Source organism: Oryx dammah, unplaced genomic scaffold, assembly GCF_014754425.2.
Source record: "Oryx dammah isolate SB20612 unplaced genomic scaffold, SCBI_Odam_1.1 HiC_scaffold_13, whole genome shotgun sequence".
In the NCBI taxonomy this organism is placed as follows: Eukaryota; Metazoa; Chordata; class Mammalia; order Artiodactyla; family Bovidae; genus Oryx; species Oryx dammah.
The window spans coordinates 7,648,523-7,661,013 of record NW_024070197.1 but is presented as its reverse complement, the minus strand read 5'-3'; the positions used below and the strand labels follow the sequence as shown (position 1 = coordinate 7,661,013).

The 12,491-nt window shown below is 44.2% G+C and overlaps 1 protein-coding gene across 10 annotated transcripts; it reads left to right on the top strand.

Annotated features, from left to right (window-relative positions):
* Window positions 1–3,419: 3,419 nt before the first annotated feature.
* On the top strand, window positions 3,420–12,016 carry LOC120871988 (zinc finger protein 350). 10 transcript variants are annotated; one of them, XM_040252110.1, is made up of 6 exons: window positions 3,420–3,597; window positions 5,024–5,062; window positions 7,402–7,587; window positions 7,979–8,105; window positions 8,369–8,461; window positions 10,492–12,016. In XM_040252110.1, the coding sequence occupies exons 3-6, from the start codon at window positions 7,573–7,575 to the stop codon at window positions 11,781–11,783; spliced, it is 1,527 nt and encodes a 508-aa protein (XP_040108044.1). In that variant the 5' UTR covers window positions 3,420–3,597; window positions 5,024–5,062; window positions 7,402–7,572; the 3' UTR covers window positions 11,784–12,016. The 10 variants fall into 10 exon arrangements, with proteins under 10 accessions (XP_040108044.1, XP_040108042.1, XP_040108041.1 ...); XM_040252104.1 differs by having other exon boundaries at window positions 3,429–3,597; window positions 7,979–8,102; window positions 8,366–8,461; window positions 10,489–12,016; XM_040252108.1 differs by lacking the exon at window positions 5,024–5,062.
* The last annotated feature ends 475 nt before the right edge of the window (window positions 12,017–12,491 follow it).

Sequence of the window (12,491 nt, the reverse complement as noted above, 5' to 3'; positions counted from 1 at the left end):
CAGTTGCCTCTTAAATGCCCCACTTCTTAATACCATTCTATTTTGTTTTAAGTATTTTAATTTTGTTGGAATATGGTTGATTTACAGTGCTGTGTTAGCTTCAAGTATACAGCAAAAGATTCAGTTATACATATACATGATTCCCTGGTGGCTCAGACAGTAAAAAATCTACTGCTATGCAGGAGGCCCAGGTTCAATCCCTGAATCGGGAATTTCCCTTGGAGGAGAGCAGCAGTCCACTCTAGTATTCTTGCCTGGAGTATGCCATGGACAGAGGAGCCTGGCGGGCTAAATTACAATCCACGGGGGTGGAACAGACTCAGACACAACTGAAGCGAGATAGCACACATGCATGGATGCTTTGGTAATAATGAGGGAGGTTCCCTATCCCAAGGTTTTCTGGATATAATTTGAACTAAGACTTAAGTACTAACGGGAGTCCTGCATCATAATATAGGTAGCTAGAGAATATTCCTATGCAATATTGCTCTTTACAGCATTGGACCTTGCTTCTATCACCAGTCACGTCTACAGCTGGGTATTGTTTTTGCTTTGGCTCCATCCCTTCATTCTTTCTGGAGTTATTTCTCCACTGATCTCCAGTAGCATATTGGGCCCCTACTGACCTAGGGAGTTCCTCTTTAGTATCCTATCATTTTGCCTTTTCTTACTGTTCGTGGGGTTCTCAAGGCAAGAATACTGAAGTGGTTTGCCATTCCCTTTTCCAGTGGGCCACATTCTGTCAGACCTCTCCACCATGACCCGCCTGACTTGGGTTGCCCCTCGGGCATGGCTTAGTTTCATTGAATTAGACAAGGCTGTGGTCCTAGTGTGATTAGATTGACTAGTTTTCTGTGAGTATGTGTGTCGGCCCTCTGATGCCCTCTTGCAACACCTACCATCTTACTTGGGTTTCTCTTACCTTGGGCGTGGGGTATCTCTTCAGAAGAAGATATTAAGAAGCAGAAGATATTAAGAAGAGGTGGCAAGAATACACAGAAGAACTGTACAAAAGAGATCTTCACGACCCAGATAATCACGATGGTGTGATCACTCATCTAGAGCCAGACATCCTGGAATGTGAAGTCAAGTGGGCCTTAGAAAGCATCACGATGAACAAAGCTAGTGGAGGTGATGGAATTCCAGTTGAGCTATTTCAAATCCTGAAAGATGATGCTGTGAAAGTGCTGCACTCAATATGCCAGCAAGCTTGGAAAACTCAGCAATGGCCACAGGACTGGAAAAGGTCAGTTTTCATTCCAATTCCAAAGAAAGGCAATGCCAAAGAATGCTCAAACTACCGCACAATTGCACTCATCTCACACGCTAGTAAAGTAATGCTCAAAATTCTCCAAGCCAGGCTTCAGCAATACGGGAACCATGAACTTCCTGATGTTTAAGCTGGTTTTAGAAAAGGCAGAGGAACCAGAGATCAAATTGCCAACATCCGCTGGATCATGGAAAAGGCAAGAGAGTTCCAGAAAAGCATCTATTTCTGCTTTATTGACTATGCCAAAGCCTTTGACTTTGTGGATCATAGTAAACTGTGGGTAATTCTGAAAGAGATGGGAATACCAGACCACCTGACCTGCCTCTTGAGAAATCTGTATGCAGGTCAGGAAGCAACAGTTAGAACTGGACATGGAACAACAGACTGGTTCCAAATAGGAAAAGGAGTACATCAAGGTTGTATATTGTCACCCTGCTTATTTAACTTATATGCAGAGTACATTATGAGAAATGCTGGACTGGAAGAAACACAAGCTGGAATCAAGATTGCCAGGAGAAATATCAATAACCTCAGATATGCAGATGACACCACCCTCATGGCAGAAAGTGAAGAGGAACTAAAAAGCCTCTTGCTGAAAGTGAAAGAGGAGAGTGAAAAATTTGGCTTAAAGCTCAACATTCAGGAAACAGATCATGGCATCTTGTCCCATCACTTCATGGGAAATAGATGGGGAAACAGTGGAAACAGAGTCAGACTTTATTTTTTTGGGCTCCAAAATCACTGCAGATGGTGACTGCAGCCATGAAATTAAAAGACGCTTACTCCTTGGAAGAAAAGTTATGACCAACCTAGATAGCATATTCAAAAGCAGAGACATTACTTTGCCGACTAAGGTCTGTCTAGTCAAGGCTATGGTTTTTCCTGTGGTCATGTATGGATGTGAGAGTTGGACTGTGAAGAAGGCTGAGTGCCAAATAATTGATGATTTTGAACTGTGGTGTTGGAGAAGACTCTCGAGAGTCCCTTGGACTGCAAGGAGATCCAACCAGTCCATTCTGAAGGAGATCAGCCCTGGGGTTTCTTTGGAAGGACTGATGCTAAAAAGCTGAAACTCCAGTACTTTGGCCACCTCATGCGAAGAGTTGACTCATTGGAAAAGTCTCTGATGCTGGGAGGGATTGGGGGCAGGAGCAGACGGGGACGACAGAGGATGAGATGGCTGGATGGCATCACTGATTCGATGGACGTGAGTCTGAGTGAACTCTGGTAGTTGGTGATGGACAGGGAGGCCTGGCGTGCTGCGGTTCATGGGTTTGCAAAGAGTTGGACACGACTGAGCGACTGAACTGAACTGAACTGAGACAATATTCCAGGGCTGTTTCTAGTGATTGTATTTGACAGCCTTCCTGCCTCAGATTCTCTGAGAAACTTAATGCAAATATCCTAGCCATGTCCCCCCAGCTCTTAAACCAGAACCTCTGGGGCTACAATTGAGGACCCCTCATTTTTAACAACGGCCTGAGACACACTTAATTTTGACGTTCTTTGCCTTACATTTTGGGTTTCTGTCCCCATCACCACGCTCACATTATAGTGGGATGGATTCAAGTCGAGCTTTTTCCATCGACTCCACACCATTAATGGCCTCACTTCTGGCGGCCTTTTCCCCAGCCCCCACCCCCAGTCACAACTTGTAGTCTCTGCTGCTCTTTTCCCTGTTAATGGCCAGCCCCATACTGTACAGCTCCCGGAAATTGTTTTCTGTTCTAAAAAAACAGCTTCGTGCAAACTGTTTTCCCTCCAGAAGCTTTCCGTGGTATCCGTTTACCAGATGTATCCGTTTACCAGACGTATTGTTTTCCCTTTCTGGCAGTGCATCTCCGCTGCCAATTGGACGATTTAACTCTTAACTTTCTGTTTTTTTTTTTTTTTTTTTTTAATACAAAGTGGATAATATACACCGTGGCCTTTTACTTCCCTGCCTAGCAGGCTTGAAATCACCTTAGTCTGCATCAGTTTTGTCTCGCGAAGCCTGAGACTGAAAATGTACCTATTTTCTGCAATAATCGAAGTGCCAGGAAATGAGAGAAGTTCAGTGGCTTCTCACCCTCCAGGCATCCCCAGCTTCTGGGGCACAAACGCATCCCTGGGTATTGTGTACGTCAGGTGTGCCAACATGGCTGCTCCCAAGGGGCCGCTGTGAGCTGAGCGCAGACATATTGCTTCTCTAGGACGTACCGGAAGTCGGGTCGTCTGCTCCTGCACGCTCCAGATCCACCTCGGCTTCCGTAGACAGTTCTGGAGGTCAAAGCAGTTCACGGAAGCACGATGCTGTTCAGGCGGTCGGTCAGTCTGAGGAAAATCAGGTTAGAGTGCAATTTTTGTCCCTGGAATTTGTTGTTGCTTTTGTTGTTGTCACAGTGGTGGTATTGTTTCGTCCAGGGTGACAGATGGACTTGGTGCCGTCTGGACCCATGAGATTATTGCCAGAGGGCAGAGGGGGAGGGTAGAAATGCCGAGGTGATTATATTTAAGGGGAACCAGGTGGGTACCGGATTTGTGGAGAACCAGATGTGGAATTTGTGGTTTGGATTGGGAGCGTGTCCTGTGAATCAGTGTAATTGTGTAGAGATCAATACTCTTCCAGTTGTCAGGCCTTGGGGTTTTGTAGATCACTCGGCTTGCAAGGTGTACATGTGTTGCAGAAACCAGTAATGGAGAAACCAAGCACCGCACTCTGAGTGGAGATCTCAGGTTTATTAAGCAGGTGGGCCCAGAGAAGTTAACACTCCAAGCTCTGAGCCATAAACAAAGGGTTTATAGAGTTTTTATAGACAGACTATAATAGGCAACATTAGCTGCTAATAGGGTGGTTTAAACTAAGGGATTTCGCGCGCGCGGGAACAGCGGTCAAGACGGGGAGGGGGATGCCTGACCTTTACAGGGACAGGCATGATTAAGCAGGATTGCAGGGGCCGGGTAATTGCAAAGAGCAGGACAAGGGTAAGTGAGATAAGCTCCAGTTCCTAGTATTGTAAGTCCCCACTTCCTGAAACGAGGTGACCTGTGATCCAGACTTTGCAAGGAGCAAGCAGAGGCAGAACAAGCAGGAGGTTATGTAAAATTTTAACTCTTCCTCTTCAGTGGCATTGACAACGATCGCAGTGTTGGATTCAGGTTGGGGATTTAATTCGGGGTTCAGTGGTGGCGGGGACTGGATCATCACATGAGGGTGTCTGGGCCAGGGTTTGGGTTAATAAGGAAGTGTGTAGTGTAGTCGGCGTCTGGCACAGAGAGGTGTGTGATGGCTGAAGATTTGGACGCCAAGGATGGTTGCGTTGGTAGTTGCGTTGAGGTTCCAGTTTCTGCTGGTGCAACGGAAGACTGTACATCCCAGGGCAGTAGTTCCAAACCATCTGTATTTTAGCTTTTTGTGTGTGTGTGTTTCTTTTTAAATTTGCTGAAGTATAGTTGATCTACAATGGTATGTTAATTTCTACTGTACAGCAAGGTGATTCAGTTACATATATATTATATATATATATACACACATTCTCCTTGATATTAATTTCCATTATGATTTATGACAGGACATTGAATATAGTTCCCTGTGCTATACTGTAGGACCTTGTTTAGCTTTAATCGAGGAGTTGACTACAGGAGGAGAGGCTGAACCAGCAATGCCAATCTGTTTTGTACCGCCTGTGCTGCTTTCACATAGCAAAGGCAGAATATAGTTGTGAGAGACATTCTGGCCTGCAAATTTGAAAATCTGTCTGTTCTTTTTTGCAGAAAATATTTGTCAACACCTGCACTCACCTCCTAATATTGGTATGTTGCAACAGCACCATTACTTACCTCCCTGACATACATGAACACTCTGTTATTTGCTAACAGAATCTTCTTTTTGTTTAATCATCTGGCAAGGTGACCTCTGGAAAGGCCACCCATATCCCAGTTTATTGGGAAGTCCTGGCTGGTCTTAGTCAATCGTGTATTTCAAGTTCCCATTGCTAGTGACTGAGTTAGTACTAAGAAATGAGCTTGGGCATTTCTAACCAGCTATGTATGTAGATGTCCTTTGGGGCTTCTAGGGGAGCATTTTTTCTTTCAAATAAGTATCATTTCATGTTGATAATGATATGTCTGAAAAATATTGGCCCGATTTTCAATGTTAACTTATTCTTTCGCATTTTTCTTTATGGTGTTATAATTATTCATTCTTCATTATAGTTTATTTAGTTTTTTTTATTTTCAACTGCATATATTTATACAGCACATCTTCTTTATCTGTTCATCTGTTGAAGGATACGGGTTGCATTTGTGTCTTGGCTATTATAAGTTAGTTCTGCTGTGAACACTGGGATACCTGTATCTTTTCAAATTAGAGTTTTCTCCACATCATGCTTTTTTTTTTTTTAATGTCAGTTTCAATATTTGTGAGAATCATTCATGTTTTTGCACATAGGTGTACTTTTTTTTTTCCCCCTGTGTAACAGGGTCAGGAAAATATTAAATATCCACATAGTAAATATTTTGGGGTTTTCATGCCACCATTCTCTCAGGTATACCTCTTTATTTTTGTTTTATAATCTTTGAGAAGTGTAAAAGGCATTTTTAGCTTCAAGCTGAGCAAAGACTGTACTTTTCCAATATTATTCTATTGTTTGAATATATGATTTTCCAACTATTTATGAAATGTGTGTTGTTTACATTTTGGTTTATTATGAATAATGTTACTATGGAAATTCATGACAGTGTCCACTGGTTCAACCCAGATTTTTGGAGGGATGTTATTTCTTAGATAGATTCTTCAGAGTGAAGTTGCTTCTGGCTTGAACATGTGGAGATGCAGGGAGAGTGACCCTCCTGTAGGGGGCACACCTCACCCTTCCACACATACTCTGTCTTGGGAACCTCTTCCATCTACCTGTTCCTGAGTTACATCTTTTTATAAATAAATATAGAACCTGAAATATTTCTCTACGTTTTGTGAGGTGTTCTAGCATATTTTTGTTTGTTTTGTTTTTGATCTTGGTTTTGTTTGTGTTTGTTTTGTGTTTGGCTGTGCCACACAGCATGTGGGATCATAGTCCTAAGACCAGGAATCAAACTCATGCCCTCTGCAATAGAAGCATGGAGTCCTAACCACTGGACCACCAGAGAATTCCCTGCTCTAACAAATTAATCAGCCCAGGGAGGGGGTCACTGGGACCTGGGATCGGTGGCCAGTTGCTCAGAAGCACAGGTGACAACCTGGACTTGTGTTTGCACATGAAGCAGAGGGTAGAGGCCAGTCTCATAGGACTGAATCTGTAACTCACACAATTGATATTATCTTCAGGTTCATAGTGGCAGAATTGAGCTGAAGTGTAGGACATCCAGCCTGTGTTATAGAACTGCTTTGTGATGTGTTAGAAAAGAACTATGTATCAAATTGGTGTCAGAATCACACCTTGTTGTGTATGAGTTTCTGTTAATACATTTCCCTCTTTTGATAGCACCACAATCTATGTTCTTTAAGACAATTGTTAGTGTGCATTATGACACTGAAGAGTATGTACCACATATAATTTTTGTCAAATTCTTGTTAATTTGTACTTTTGTGCTTTCTTCTGGACAATATGGTAGTTTTAGAGCACTTCAACTTTAATTATGTATAATTATTTTGTATTTTGATTTTTATGTATTTGAAACCTCCTAAGATATTACCATTATTGCTTATAAGAATGCATTTCTGGTTTGACCAGTGCATTGGTTTTCAAAATGAGTGCATGTACTCACGGGGCGTATAAGAACATTTGACAAGGTCTTTGAGTGCACACAATTTACAGGACAGTGCTCAGAGCCTCTTCTGCCCTGTGGTCCCTTTTGTATAACAGCCACTTGTGATTCTCATGCCCCTGAGGCCTGCTGCTGGGATGGATCTCAACTCCCTCATCTCCTTTGACAGTCACACCACTTCCAGTTCACAGAATAAAAGAATATATCACCAGCACAGTGAGAAGCTTAGACTTCTTGGCCAGAGGTATAAACTCTTCTGGGCCAGCAAACGAAGGGACACTCAGCAATGCTGTGGGTCTTGGGCTAAGGTGAGCACCCAGGAGCAGCGATAGCATCTGAGCCCAGAGGAAATGTGCCCTCAGCTTGAATTTTCTCCTCCACCCAAGGTCCTGAGTCCCCAGGAGCAAAATAATCAGTTGAAGGAGGAAGAAGTTACAGATTTGGTAGCAGCATTTTCTTGGGATATGCTTGGTTGAAGACAAGTTTCAGAACAGAAATTGAGAGCAGATCCACGAGATACATCAACAGTACCAGGTGTTTTCAGAGAACAGAAGAAAATGATCCAGGCCCAGGTGACTTTTGATTTGTTTTATTCTTTCCTTTGTTCCCTAATGGATTTTTAGAGGCCTGTAAAAAATCACTTTCATTATTCCATAAAGTATAAAATTGTATATCTTTTCGTGTCATATATATATATGTGAGGTTGTAGTGTTTCTAGCTTAACAAGAAGATTTAGTTCTACATACTATATAGAAAGTTCCAATTGGATAAAGGAATGGATGGCTGACTACGCAATTAGAGAATATTGTATTCAGCATTTGCTTCTTTAATGATACATTAAAATAAAAGCCCTACTGGATATCTCAGTGCAGCCTGTAAAGTGGAAATGAGCAGAACACCTTTAACATTTCTTCCATATCATCAAGATGAGATCATCATCATCACACACCTCTCTTATTACAGGAAACCCTCACATTTGATGATGTGGCCGTGGACTTCACATGGGAGGAGTGGCAGCTCCTGGCCCCTGTTCAGAAGGCCCTGTACCGGCACGTGATGCTGGAGAACTATAGCAACCTGGTGTCTGTGGGTGAGGACGGCTCCCCTGGGTCACTGACCAGGTCCCCAGTCAGTGGCCTTTCCTTTCTCAGCTTCTGAAAGCTCTGGAGTGGTCTGTGATGCTCGGTGTCCTCTCTGGCCCAAGAGAAGTGGGTGTATTCTTTCTTCTGCAGGAAAAGCCTTGACTCTGTAGGTTGTGAAATTGTTTTGGCCTCACATGTAGCATTCTGCCATGTTCACAGACCCCAAGGCGAACTCACTGGGCCTAAATAGTCTGTCATTTCCCATGAACAGGTTTTCAAGCAAGCACACCAGAGGTACTCTCCAAATTGGATCAAGGAGAACCATGGATGATGGATGATGAAATCCACTGTCAAACCCTTTCAGGTGAGTGAGAGACCAGCAAGGGGACAGGCTGTGGAAATGACCCTGTCAGAGAAGAGCCACAGCTGCCAGGGGTTGGAGGCTCTGTGCATCTCTCTACTGACGTTATGCTCCCCCGGGCAAGATACTGGATGGAGTTAGCCATTCACTTCTGCAGGGTTCTTCCCAACCCAGGGATTGAACCTGCGTCACTTATATCTTCTGAATTGGCAGGTGGATTCTTTACCACTAAAGCCACCTGGGAAGCCCTAACTCTTGCCTACTTCCAGTTAATTCCTTTGTGTATGTACTAGCTTTTGAACTTTCTTCTCATTTGTTGTAGACCTTAACATTGTATTCCTGAAGGCTTTCATTTTTTCCCTCTCATATCCTGATAACATTGTCCCAGGTAACCATGTTCCCTATTATGACATAAAAATTCTCCTTTCTGTGATCATCATGACAGATTATTTTATTCCCAGAGATTTCTGTCTTATTCCTAAACCTCCCAGTCTGTTTCATAGGTGGGACTGCTTCCTTGATTCCTTCCTCTATGAATTTTTTTGATAATCTGTTGTAAACTGGAATGTTACGGCAGCTGAGAAAACTAATAGCCTGAGAGCTTTCGTTCTAAGAGGATAAGACATCAATTTAATCAAAATTTAAAATAAATAATATGACCAGGGGGTGAAAAGGGCTGTGATGGAATTAAATTGCGTCATGGACCAGTGTGAGCTGGGGCTCCTCTTTTAGGAAAGGGAGCAGCTTTCTGGGATGTAGGATGTAACTTAGATGTGGTTGCAGTTCTTTGCTGTGTCATTTTCTGTTTTTTTCCTTAAAATTTTTTTTTTTTCTTTTTTTGCCATATGACATATGGGATCTTACTCAGATGGTAAGGAATCTGCTTGTGATGCTGGAATGAGCCCCTGGAGAAGGAAATGGCTACCTACTCCTGTATTCTTGCCTGGAGAATTCTATGGACAGAGAAACCTTGTAGGCTACAGTCCATGGGGTTGCAAAGAGTCATGGACACAACTGAGCAACTAACACACTGTGGATTAAACCCAAGCCCCCTGTACTGGAGGTGCAGTGTCTTAACTGCTAAACCACCAGGGAAGTCGCTGTATCATTTTCTTCATTCCTCCTCCCGGCAACCCCAATGCTGGATCCACGGGGAGGCCTATCTTCCTCCAAATTGAGCCTGGATTTCCTCCACCCCTCTCCCTCTTCATTGCTCCTTTCCACCAGTTTTCACAGCTTACAGCTGTTTTCCTCGTGTTCTGTCTCTGCCCTGTGAAGTGGTTTGACCCCACTATAGCATAGGCTCTGTGCACCTGAGGAGTACATTTGTGACTCCCCAACACTAGCACCGTTCCTGGTCCACCGTGGACATCAGTCAGGATCTGCAGACTGAACGATCCGTAACAATGTAGATGAGGTGGCCCTGCAGCCTGCAGTCTCCTGCTCACAGGACATTGCTTGTATTTTACAGTATTTGGAAAGTAACCAAATCTGTCTTTATTCATTATGACTCTTCCCCCCACCCCCCAGTGTATGAAGAATATTAAACACAGAGTCTTATTTACACTCATACTATAGGCTCATCACTAAAAAGACATCTCACATCGAAGTATTTTTAAAAATACATTTATTCTGGGACTCCTCTGGTGGTCCCTGGGTTTGGACTGTGCACTTCCACTGCAGAGGTGCAGGTTTGATCTCTGGTTGGGGAACTAAGATCCCATGTGTGTATTAGTCACTCAGTCCTGACTGACTCTTGGCGACCCCATGGACTGCAGCCTGCCAGGCTCCTCTGTCCATGGGATTCTCCTGGCAAGAACACTGGAGTTAGCTGCCATTTGCTTTTCCAGATATTCCTGACCCAGGGATCACACTGGCGTCTTCTGCATTTGCAGGCAGGTTCTTTACCATCTGAGCCATCAGGGAAGCCCCAAAATCTCCCATGCCACAAGGCAAAAAAAAAACAAAAAAACACACCATTTATTCCAGATCTAAAAGGTAGAGGAATTCATTCTTCTTTTCTTTCCTAGAAGTCTGGAAAGTTGATGGCCACCTGCTAGAACACTTACAAAACAAGAGAGTGGAGAAAAGACTAGAACAATGGCTTGAACCGAACCCACTGGACAATTCTGGTCATCAGAGCAGAACTCTGTTCAGGCACAATCATGATGTGTTTGACTTACATGGAAGAAGCGTGACATCAAATTCAAGTTTACCCTCCGAGAGTCCGAACTGTGAAATAAAGAGCCCCGCTGAGCCTCCTGCAGATGGGAAATACTGCCCCCATGCTGACAGGGAACCATTTCATCCTGAACTCCTCACCACTAAGTCCCAACTCATGGAGCATCAGCACGCTAAACGAATGAAGAAGCCTCATGTGTGCAGTGAATGTGGGAAAGCATTCGTCAAGAAGTCTTGGCTCGCTGATCACCAGAATTTTCATACAGGAGAGAAGCCCCATCAATGTAACCTCTGTGGGAAAGCCTTCTTCAGAAAGTTCCAGCTCACTGAGCACCAGAGGATGCACATGGGGAACAAACCTTACGAGTGCGCCGAATGTGGCAAAGCCTTCCTCAAGAAATCAGGGCTCAGTGTGCACCAGAAAACCCACACGGGAGAGAAACCATTTATTTGCAGTGAGTGTGGCAAGGGCTTCATCCAGAAGGGAAACCTCGTGGTCCATCTGCGGATCCACACAGGTGAGAAACCTTACACGTGCACCGAGTGTGGGAAAGGCTTCAGCCAGAAGACGTGTCTCACGGCACACCAGCGGATTCACACTGGCACGAGTCCCTTTGTGTGTGGCGAGTGTGGGAAGACGCTTTCCCAGAAAATGGGTCTCATCAAGCACCAGAGGACTCACACAGGAGAGAAGCCCTTTGAATGCAGCCACTGTGGAAAGGGGTTTATCGAGAAGCCACAGCTCGTGATACACCAGAGGATCCACACGGGGGAGAAACCCTACAGATGCAGCAAGTGTGGGAAATCATTCAGAGGGAAGTCGGTCCTCAATAAACACCTGAAAACTCACTCAGTCAAGGAAATCCCTCCCTCAGCGAAGTCCCCCCAGAGCAGTGTTGTCCTCCAGGAGAAAAACCTGAACACGTTGACAATGCACCTGCCTCCTCTGGCCCCTCAGTCGCCAGTCGGTGTCAGTGGGCTCCTGGCTAACAGGAGCATGGTCTTAGTGGGACAGCCTGTGACCCGATGGCCACCCACTGGAGACAACAGGGGGCTGGCCCAGGAGAGGACCCTTATGAACTCAGTGAATGTGGTCGTGCCTTCAGTGGTCAATTACATTTTATTTTATGTCACTGGAAACTAGTAGGAAAAAACAAAACACATTGTCTGAGGAAAAGGGTTGAGCAAAAATTTCTACCTCAGACAGTGGCTGAAAGTATACACCATAAGAAATCATATGAATGTGGAGACTGGAAGGGCATAATGCCCTCATCCAGGTAGATATATGCATTGGTACAGAGGAATAATCTCATGTTAACCCAACAGATACATTTCAGTTGTTCTACTGTGTCGAATAAATGAAGGAAGGTAAGGTAAGGTGTGTGTGGTTAGTCGTGTCTGACTCTTTGTGACCCCATAGACTGTAGCCCCCCAGGTTCCTCTGTCCATGGAATTTCCCAGGCAAGAATACTGGAGTGGGTTGCCATTTCCTTCTCCAGAGGATCTCACTGATCCAGGAATGGAACCCACATCTCCTGTGTTTTCTACATTGCGGGCGGATTCTTTATCTGCTGAACCATCAAGAAAGCAAATGAAGGAAGCCTGAATTCAACTAAGTGGAGGAAATGAGGAGGTGAATTTTTAGGCATGTGATGTGTATGTGGAAAAAGCACAAGAGGGCTAATACTGAGTTGGTGGCATATGGGGTGTGTTGGTATCAATTCACTTACCCCCCAGCCAAGGTGAAGTGTGAATTCAAAACCAGGATGTTGTCTTTTAAACCTGGCAAAGGTGATATTGCCAAGGGAGACTTGGCAAGCAATAGCCTTAGGTTGAGTCAGTCTGTTCATTT

Coding starts and splice junctions, on each gene's coding strand:
- LOC120871988 (XM_040252102.1), top strand. Junction 8,103..8,365: donor CTATAGCAACCTGGTGTCTG/TGGGTGAGGACG, acceptor ATTTCCCATGAA/CAGGTTTTCAAGCAAGCACA. Junction 8,462..10,488: donor CCACTGTCAAACCCTTTCAG/GTGAGTGAGAGA, acceptor TTTCTTTCCTAG/AAGTCTGGAAAGTTGATGGC.